This window comes from Clinocottus analis, unplaced genomic scaffold (assembly GCF_023055335.1).
Source record: "Clinocottus analis isolate CAN_PGR_092001 unplaced genomic scaffold, fCliAna1.0.p SCAF_17, whole genome shotgun sequence".
In the NCBI taxonomy this organism is placed as follows: domain Eukaryota; kingdom Metazoa; phylum Chordata; class Actinopteri; order Perciformes; family Cottidae; genus Clinocottus; species Clinocottus analis.
In genome coordinates, this window is record NW_027175898.1 from 8,764,457 (window position 1) to 8,774,117 (window position 9,661).

Below are 9,661 nucleotides of genomic sequence, written 5' to 3' on the forward strand. Positions count from 1 at the left end.
TTAGAATGCTACCAAAATGAAATGAAATGAAACATTTGTCATCATTATTTTAATGATAACATTTTTGATTAAATCTGGAATCAGTAATGAAATACTGTATATATATATACAAGAATATAGATATATTTATGTAACAAAATAAGAACATACAAACATTTCAACATCCATAACAAGTGTTGTTAGTTTAAAAAGCAACAAATACACAACTAAAACATAAACATATACATTATCTATGGAATGACAGGTAAATCAGATTTTCACCACTCTAACTTCATGTCGGCTTTGCTCCACACATATTTCCCTCCTCTTTTCAGAAACATCTTTTCATCAAAGCCACTAAAGCAAATGGCCTCCTTCACACCAACATCAAGGATGGACTTGGACGGGTCCTTCCGTCCCTCTCGACAGTCCAGGAAACGCATCTGAAAAATAAAGACAGGGTAAATCACACGGTTAAATGCTCATCAAATCTGGAAAGTTATGGAACAGTTAGAAGGCAAACAATGACGATCAAGAGCGTGGTTGCTCCATAAACAAAATGCCGGTACTCACATATTCATCCAGGATTAGGTAGGAATTCCTCATCTGTGGAGACAAAGAAGACCACAAACTTCAGGTATTACAGTCCAAGCCCTAGCCTGTTGTCACACTATTTACACACCAACACCACTCCCAGTGGCCGGGCGCGACTCCTTCGTGTCAAAAGGAGTCAGCTGAGGTAGTTCGGGCATCTAATTCTGATGCCTCCTGGGCGCCTCTCACTGGAGGTTTTCCAGGCATGGCCAACTGGGAAGAGACCCAGGACACGCTGGAGGGATTATATCTCCCAGCTGGCCGGGGAATGCCTCGAGGTCCCCCAGAATGAGTTGGTAAATGTTGCGGGTGAGAGGGAAGCCTGGGTCGGCCTGCCGGGCCGGCTGCCACCGCGACCCGACCCCGGATAAGCGGCAGATAATGGATGGCTGACGGTCGGGCCTCAGTCCAATGAGCATGGGCTGACATTTTACTTGACCACTGTGGTTGTACAACGATCTATTATTTGCACCCGGTTTGCAAGTGGGAAAATAAACAATGGTCACAAAACTGCGTGTGGTAAAATGCATTTGCTGTCATCCAAATATATCCACCACAGTGTGTGCGTTGGTTTACAAAGTGGTCTCTGTAAAACCAGACAGGATGACGGCAGAGCGCTTAATCAGGGCACAAAGTAAGTATAACTCATTGGAATTGTTTTAATTAGATCGTTGTTGGAAGAAAAAATGATTCACGCTTAATCAGTTAGTGTTTCACTGTCATATTCAGACTTCTCATTGACCTGTCTCTGTTTAATCTTACACACAAACTCAGCATGTCTCCTGATAGCAAAGAGACAGGGGAATCTGTATGTTTCTGTCTGAAAGAACGTGCAGCTGCTTCGTTATCGTATGACCATTTCTTGCAAACCGCTCCATGGGACGAGGGGAAAGGTTCACGATGAGGCCGAAGACGTCACGAGGGTTTCTGTTAGTGGGTCATGATGTGTATTTAAGAGGGGGTTCTGATAATATAAATCTAAAATTCCAATGGATGTTTTTCATATTCATGTCTTGTGAAGTTCAGATTATGTTAGCAACGTCAGTACAACACAGCTACGCAGCTGTAGTTGTGTCTCGAAATGTCTGGTTTTCAAGGGAACTGTCGTCACACGCCTGCACTTCTCTACACCCACACCTGTTCATCAGTATATTGACACTAGAGAGAAGCAGACTGGACGTTGCACGTCTCTTTCTGTGAGAGAAGATGAGAACACGGGATTCTCCTCCTGGCAGGATAGAGCGAATCAGATGTTAGGACGAGGGGAGAGGAACCTGTGACGATAAACTGTGTATGAAGAGGCCCCACTTCCGCTTGTGGGGGGGTTGTTCTTTTGCCTACATGAAAGTTGGTTGTTCAACTTATTGCTTTTGCAACTGCAACGCTTGTTACTTTACCTGCGATTGAGAAAATAAATTACGGAAAAGAGAGAAGGTGTCGAACTGAATTCTTCTGGGGGCCACACCAGGCTTCTAATATTGATACACGCTAACAGTTCTTTAAGAGACCTTTGAACAGTCTTGGATATGCAATTTGTCTATCATGTTGTACTTCTGACTCCTTTCTTGCAACGAATAAATGTTCCTGTTTTAATGATTTTACTCCGAGGGGTCGAGTGAATTTTTCTAACAATTGTATTATATGTTTATAATTTCGTGTCAATGATCACATCGTTACTTTGATATCAATGTACAATACAAACTCAAGCTTCATTTCCTCTCGTTCAAAATGTGACAGATTTTGGTGAGATTTGACTTCCTGTCATGCTTAGAGGAATGCCACCTTATCTCAGTATGAGAACTGTGTTACTGCTGATCCATGCACTGGTGTAAAGTATACCACTGCATAATGTGTGTGTGAGAGAACGTGTATTGGTATAAGAAAACAAATAAACCATCAACAATCTCCTCCCATACCTTCTCATTGGACTCAGGAACAAGGCAGGGGACGCTGCTGTGTCTTTCCAGGAAGTCCTGAAACAGCTGCTCGCTGATGACGAACCTCTCTGCCTCTCTCAGCGCTTTCTCTCCTGCGTTTTCCCCGTCAATCAGCAGACACTGGAACACCTGAGGAGAGGAAGCGCAGACAGAGAGGGTGAGCGTGTGTGCCAAGATGACGTCATCACACACACAAACACGCACGCTCCCCGTCTGCCTGCCGTCACCTTCCAGCGGACCGGGTTGAGCTGGAGGATATTCTCCGCCATGTCTTCGTCCACGTTGAACGTGTTGATGACCGAGTTGATTTTGAACGCCACTTTGTACTGCTGGCACCAGACGCGGATCTTGTGGAGGTTGTCAATGTGGCTCTTCCTCCCCTGAGCTCTGCCAATCAGCTGGTTGGTGGCTTCATCGAAACTGTCACAGGAGATGGCGAGGATGTCCAGGTAGTCACCTGGTGGAGAGACAGAGAGAGAAGGAGGGGGGGGGGGGGGGGGGGGGGGCGAGAGAGAAGAAATAGAAAGAGAAAGATAGAGGGAAAGAGAGGAAGGGAGAGCAAGAGAGAGAAGGAAATAGAAAGAGAAAGATAGAGGGGAAGAGGAGAAAGGGAGAGAGAGAGAGAGAGAGAGAGAGAGAGAGAGAGAGAGAGAGAGAGAGAGAGAGAGAGAGAAAATACTTTTTAGGATCATGCTTTGAATTTTGCTTCGGTGCCATATGCATGCTTTCTTCCAAGGCTTAAAAAAATGCTTCAAACTATTATAACTATAAACTATACTATTGATATTAAGTTAAGAAAAAATAAGAATTCGCCCTCAGAAGCTGAGAGTAATTTGGAGTCGTACCATATTTCTGGAACCAAGTTTCTTTGATCATGCTCCCGTTGCTGACAATGCTGACACTCGGGAGCTGCAGGTCCTGTTTGCAGTACTGAACTAATTTGCCCAGAAATTCTCCTTTCTGGTGCAAGAACGGCTCTCCTCCCGAGAAGTTGATCTTCTCCATGCCTATCAGACAGAGCGATGCATTTAAGTACATGCAAGAGGTTTTGACACCACACACAGGGACCGCGTGCCCGCTAATCTGTCAACATATACCTGATGCCTTCAGGAGTTGGAGGCCCTTCTTGGCTTCATCCAGAGGCAGGACGAAGGATGTCTTTGCAGTGTGGAAGCAAAATCCACATTTGTAATTACACTGGCGCGTGAAATGATAGTTGACACTTGTTGGAGTCGTCGCATCTTGGGCTCTCCCTTGGCCCTCCTCAACGGCCGGTGATGTTCCCCAATAGGCTCCAAGTGTCCAGTCACTCACTTTTACAAAGAGGCTCGTAAACATGTGGCGCAGTGTGTTGACGCAGAGCTGCAGCAGCAGCAGCGAAGACGCGAGCACGGAGGAGAGTTGCATCTTCAAACTTGTGTGGCGGCTTGTTGACGCGGTCGCGCCTTAAATACAGGACTGCAGGGCAAAGCTCATCCACAGAGAAGGAAACTCGATCAGCTGAGTGACGACCTACATAGTTTCTGTTTACTTCAAGTCGAAAACGAAACGAGGGAGAGGGAGGGGGGGGTGGAGGGGGGGGGGGGGGGTGACGCGCAGCGCTGTGGAGCAGCAGGCGAAATAGTGCGTCCATCTTCAATTATACAATTGAGTCCACTGTGCAACAATAATAAGAATAACGTGTATTTGCTATGATATGGATGTAACCGATATTATATGCTGATAAATATAATGGGCTTTTTTTTAGGGGGGGGGGGGGGGTTAAAACAGGAGCAAAGCAGTCAAATGCATAATTGTAAAGGGATTCCTGCTGACGTTTATTGAATTAATTATATTATATTATTCATTTTATGTATTCATATATTTATTTATGTTATGTATTTATTCATTCATTCTGTATTGTATTATTATTTCATTAGCTTTTTTTTTTGCCAACATCTAAAACGCATCCGCCCTTCGTCTCTTAGTGCCCCACCTGAGGAAGTGATCACCTGACGAAGAGGTTTCACAGGGACACTCAACACTGTGACCCAACCAGCGAGTATTTCTGGTTGTCTCACACTTTTCCATAAACACAACTTAGAGCTAAGGAGAGTGTTTCCCAACTTGCCCTACCACGGCGGAGGCAAAGTTTCGTTTTCGCTGTGGAGCGCACGCTGTAACTTTCGTTTCCCAAACATAATGACATCATCACAGCGACGCGCCCGCTCTGAAAACTGAGCCGCCAGCAGGCAGAAATGGCACGGCGCGCTGTGTCCCTTATTCCTCCCTGGTCCTCTCGGATCCTCTCCGTGGAGCTGGATGGAGCACCATTCTACTTTTCAACTCGAGAAAAGCACCTTGGAGAAGAAGCGCCGCGGGTGTTCAGGGAAGCGCAGAACGACGCGAGGCTCTACTCCCTCCTGGTCTGCAGCGGCGACAAAGTCAGACAGGCCAAGTTCCACTGGCAGCTGAAAGACAAACTGTTGAGAGAGTTGCCTCCAGAGTGCCATCTGTCTCCCATGTCCTCGTTTGTGCCAAATGTCCGGGATTCTCTCCTGAAGGGGTACTTCTTAAAAGACAATTCGGAGAGTTCATCCCCGACTGAGCGCCTTTTGAGAGATTTATCTCGGCGCGATCCGGTGTTGGTGTGCTCATACTTGAAACGCGAGGAGCTGTGGACTCAGCATCTGTGGTCTGGTGCTGACAGCCCGACGACGGACACGGCACAGGATTACTATGTGGTGCCTTCAGAAGCGCCAGAGTGTCACCCATCAACACTCAACATCATCAACTCTGATGTCTTCTACAGCTTTGAGGAGGCCTACGACGTTCTAAACAAGGTTATTATATGTATAGCCTCATTATGATGTGGCCTGCCTGTTCTAACAATAACAATAATACATTGTGTGGAGATATTACTTCACTAGCAAGACATTGCAAGTGGCACTCTCTTGTGGTAGAAGCAGGTATAGCAGTGTAGAGGCTCTTAATGCGTCCATTTATCTAGCAGTACCAGGTGGCCCACAGTAGTCTGTGTGTGTGTGTGTGTGTGTGTGTGTGTGTGTGTGTGTGTGTGTGTGTGTGTGTGTGTGTGTGTGTGTGTGTGTGTGTGTGTGTGTGTGTGCGCGTGTGTGTGTGTGTGTGTGTGTGTTCATGCACACCACAGTCTATGACTCCCTCCTGCCTCCTCTCACAGCAGCAAACGGATTTTGTCTGTTTTGCAGTGCGGTGACATCATCCCAGAGGCGATGTCTGTGCTGGAGCTGCTGCCCAGCCGAGCGAAGGCCAGAAGTAAACCAGACTTCCCTGTTATTGTCATAGAGGGCCTGGATGCCACAGGTTAATACCATTACATCATAAATAAATATGGGATCAGTTTGATGTATAGATGTCTTGCTATGATTGCCAGTTGTTCTCTGCTAAAGCCATTATCTGCCAGTGAGCTTCGCCTAATGGAATATCATGTATCATGACCTCAGGAAAGTTACAGCACTGTGAAATGGTTTATTGAAGAGCTAGCTCATCTAATACTCTTTGCAAACCTCATGAAACCTCAACCATGTACAGGAGGTGGGATGGGAGTTGTAGCTTTTCAAGAGTCACTTCAGTCCCTTATTACATTTGGAAAAGCAAAATATCACAAGTTCTACTTTCTGTCCTCTGAAAACTCTCCCAGGCTTGTGTTTATTTGTTGTATGCGATTGATCCTTTCCTCCCACCCTCTCCCCATCACAGGTAAAACCACTCTGACTGAGTCTCTGAGGGATGCTCTCGGGGCGTCTCTTTTACGGTCCCCTCCCCAGTGCCTGTCCCCCGTGAGGGCCCGCTTTGATCGGGAGCCGCCCCTCATCCGCCGGGCCTTCTATGCTCTGGGGAACTACATCACAGCAGAACAAATAGGCCAGGAGGGCATGAAGACACCTGTCATCGTTGACAGGTAAAGACCACTGCGATGTCGCAGGTGTTGTGAGGTTTGCCTGTTGTGTGACCTGTTTTCAGAAAGTGGGGACAATGGACACATTCCACTGTGATCTAGACCCTCAATTCAATGTTAAATATCTCTTACCGCACCTACTTTGATCATTCATCAATCCATCGTTCATCTTTCAATCCGCCATCTATTATTTGTCCCTAGATTCTGGCACAGCACAGCGGCGTATGCCATTGCCACAGCAGTGAGCGGTCAAGTGTGCGACCTTCCAGCAGACGGTTCGGAGGTTTACCGCTGGCCCAGTGACCTGCTCCAGCCCAGCCTGGTGGTCGTACTCACCCTGGACCCCGAGGAGAGGAAGAGGAGACTCAGCAACAGAGGTCAAGGAGAGACGGAAGAGGAGAAAAAGCTGGACCACAACCAGCTTTTCAGACTCAAGTAAGTTATTTAAAGTATATGGATATAACATATATGTAGGATACATACATGTTTGAGTCATTTCAAATACAGGGTATCGCATTAACGATGTATCTACGAATTCTTCTTTTTATTCATCGGTTGATTGTTTTTTCGACAAAATGTCAGAAAATTGTGAAACATTCCCAGAAATGTAAGGTGATGAATTCAAATTGCTTGTTATGTGCAACCAAAAGTCCAAAACCCAGATGTATTCAATTTACACTCACACAAAAGTCCAGTGTTGTGACCACATTTTTGTTTAAAAATAGTATTAAAATGAATCGACTCATCATTCCATCACAAATACTGGGACCACTTTAACTAAAGCAAGTGAAAGAAACAGAAGAAGATCTTGTTTCTAATAAATAAACTATTTTCTAAAGTTTATTTAAATAAATTGGAACAATGGTAATACCACCATTTAGAAAAAGCCTCATTCAATGAAACAAGGGAAATTTCACTGAAACAACTATTTCATCAAAATTGTCCACCTGTTTTTAGGAAAAAAGGTTTTAAGACATAAATGTATTAAACCATTAGAGCTGAAAGCCTAAATAATTTAATACAATGACAACATGTTTGTAGTGATACAGTAAAGTCTATTTGTCAGTGTGTTCGAGATTGCATTAAATGCACACAATATTCTGAGAGCCAGCTTGGTAGTGCTACTGTATGTTACACAGAGTGGGTGATGACAGAGAGAGTGAGAGAAAAAACACAGTAGACACACTTAGCAGTGTGACATGTGTGGACAAATGTTCTGCAGTCTCTGATGAAAAAAGTTCTCCTCGAGTGTGAAAACATGAAAGCACAGATGGGCTACAAACCGTACGGCACGTTCCACTGAGTCAGGTCCGCTCAGTCTTAGTCTGATCCATCAAACACTTAACAATCAATTGCTGTCCCGTGGGGTAAGCAGCTGATGAGAAAGAACAGGTGATTAGTTGCCGAGCTGTTGTGCTCCATTAAGCTGGTCAAAACTCGCAAGGCACTGCCTGCCCAGATAGTCGCTTCGCAGACAGGTCGATGGCTACTTTCATTCATCCTCCATCCTGACATAATGGCCTTTCCACACGGGACAGCCAGATGTTGGGCCAGCAGAATTAGAAATTGGTGGGAGTTGACTGTCTGCCGCTGAGAGAGTGAGAGATTCTGCAGACTTGGTCAATCATTATTAACAAGGACTATTCTTCATTGGTCTCGGGAAATGGCTGCGCTCGGAGCCATCTGTGTTGTTTCTCATGCTAAATTTCTCACATGTTGTGCATTTTTATCACCCTCCTCACTGTTCACCAAAACTGTGAGCAGTCAAAATACTCAAAGTTGTGCTGAAAACAGATTATTCAGTGTAATTTAAAGTGTCATCTGCTGTGTTTATACGCTCAATCTCTTCACTTGTTGACCAAGGTGTTTGTGTGTTTCTGCAGAGTGGAGACGGCTTACCAGAGGATCAGCGGCCCAGAATCTGTCACTGTGGATGCTAGTCCTTCTGCAGACCAAGTGCTGCAGCAAGTGCTGCCTTTAATTAGGGCCAAATGCCACTTGTAAACAGTTTTCCATCTCCCCTGCTGTTGGCCAAGCATCAAGTGGGTGCAGTACCTCCTTCCACCACTGGGTGCCAGTAAGGTGTTGTGAATGCACTGACTCGCAGGAGGAATTGTGGCCAGATTGGAGTGTGGAGAAGAGATTCTTTTCAGAATGAGTAAAGGTTGAATGGCCAGGGGCCAGAAGTGCACACTACAATCAGAAATACATATTCATGTAGACACACACATGCATGCACTGATATTGGCACATACACACACAAACTATTGTAAAGAAGTGTGTACTTACAGTAACTGCTGATGTGACCTCTCAGAAATGAGGCACAGTGCAGCCACACGTATTTACTATCACTAATATTTGGACCGACACAGAAAAGCACATGAACCTCTAAATATACAAAAGACCCACAAGGCTGAAAACATTGAAGGACACATCCAGATAAAACATTTCAAATTAAAAGAAAATGAAACTAAGAATGTGTTTGGTGTCTCTCCTTGAGTGAGCACGACTTACATAAGCCCACCAAAGAAGTTATACAAAATGTATGTGCTTACATAAGTACATATGAACTTTCTGTCAACACAAAGTTTTTTTTGTACAATAAAAGAGCCATTTTTGCAGTGCACCGCAGATGGCAATTCCCTGTAGGCTAACAGTGTGATATTGACACAACTGATGCCACGTGTATTGATAACCCGTGTGGCTCACAGTGGAGCAGTAGAGTACACACCACGTCCTCATGGGCACAGGCACTCACAAGTGTGCACACCTGAATGTCCATTTGCACTCCTACTTGCGTAAACAGACACACACAAACTTGCACATTTACTGAGAGCATATACTGTAACTCGTATAAACATATAGGAAGGAAGTGTATATTTGGCCCATGTGATGGGAAGATTAATTGGAGGTTTTAGTAATTATGAGCTTGGCAAAGCTGCAGGCTGGAGAAGACAGAGTGACCCATCTCTTTTACTGTGATGCATCAGCAGAGCGCCAACCACTGCAGACCCTATTCATATGGCAATTAATGGAGCGCTGTATATCAATGTCATTCCAGCGCACCCCCACATAAGTGCATGGATTACTCCTACTACCAATTACGGCAATCCAATGTTTTACTGAGTGGAGAGGTGCTGTGGATGCAAATCATAGCATTGCATGTAATCACATAAACTAAAATAAGGTGTCATTATGTTTATGGTGTATGGATTCCTACATGAGGTAAGTATCT

The 9,661-nt window shown here is 45.0% G+C and overlaps 2 protein-coding genes across 2 annotated transcripts; one reads left to right on the forward strand and one right to left on the reverse strand.

Moving 5' to 3' along the window:
- Positions 1 to 197: 197 nt before the first annotated feature.
- Positions 198 to 3,934, reverse strand: rsad2 (radical S-adenosyl methionine domain containing 2). Its single transcript, XM_068579905.1, has 6 exons — positions 3,608 to 3,934; positions 3,356 to 3,517; positions 2,738 to 2,967; positions 2,490 to 2,639; positions 553 to 585; positions 198 to 422 (listed from the first exon to the last, which is right to left on the reverse strand). Exons 1-6 carry the CDS (start codon positions 3,915 to 3,917, stop codon positions 258 to 260), a joined length of 1,050 nt encoding a protein of 349 aa, XP_068436006.1. The 5' UTR covers positions 3,918 to 3,934; the 3' UTR covers positions 198 to 257.
- A 656-nt stretch (positions 3,935 to 4,590) lies between these two features.
- cmpk2 (cytidine monophosphate (UMP-CMP) kinase 2, mitochondrial) lies at positions 4,591 to 9,028 on the forward strand. Its single transcript, XM_068580725.1, has 5 exons — positions 4,591 to 5,332; positions 5,717 to 5,831; positions 6,228 to 6,429; positions 6,628 to 6,861; positions 8,310 to 9,028. The coding sequence occupies exons 1-5, from the start codon at positions 4,748 to 4,750 to the stop codon at positions 8,428 to 8,430; spliced, it is 1,257 nt and encodes a 418-aa protein (XP_068436826.1). The 5' UTR covers positions 4,591 to 4,747; the 3' UTR covers positions 8,431 to 9,028.
- Positions 9,029 to 9,661: the final 633 nt, after the last annotated feature.

Coding starts and splice junctions, on each gene's coding strand:
- cmpk2 (XM_068580725.1), top strand. CDS start 4,748: ATGGCACGGCGCGCTGTGTCCCTTATTCCTCCCTGGTCCTCTCGGATC. Junction 5,333..5,716: donor CCTACGACGTTCTAAACAAG/GTTATTATATGT, acceptor TCTGTTTTGCAG/TGCGGTGACATCATCCCAGA. Junction 6,862..8,309: donor AACCAGCTTTTCAGACTCAA/GTAAGTTATTTA, acceptor GTGTTTCTGCAG/AGTGGAGACGGCTTACCAGA.
- rsad2 (XM_068579905.1), bottom strand. CDS start 3,917: ATGCAACTCTCCTCCGTGCTCGCGTCTTCGCTGCTGCTGCTGCAGCTC. Junction 3,518..3,607: donor CCAACTCCTGAAGGCATCAG/GTATATGTTGAC, acceptor TCTGTCTGATAG/GCATGGAGAAGATCAACTTC. Junction 423..552: donor ACCTAATCCTGGATGAATAT/GTGAGTACCGGC, acceptor TTTATTTTTCAG/ATGCGTTTCCTGGACTGTCG.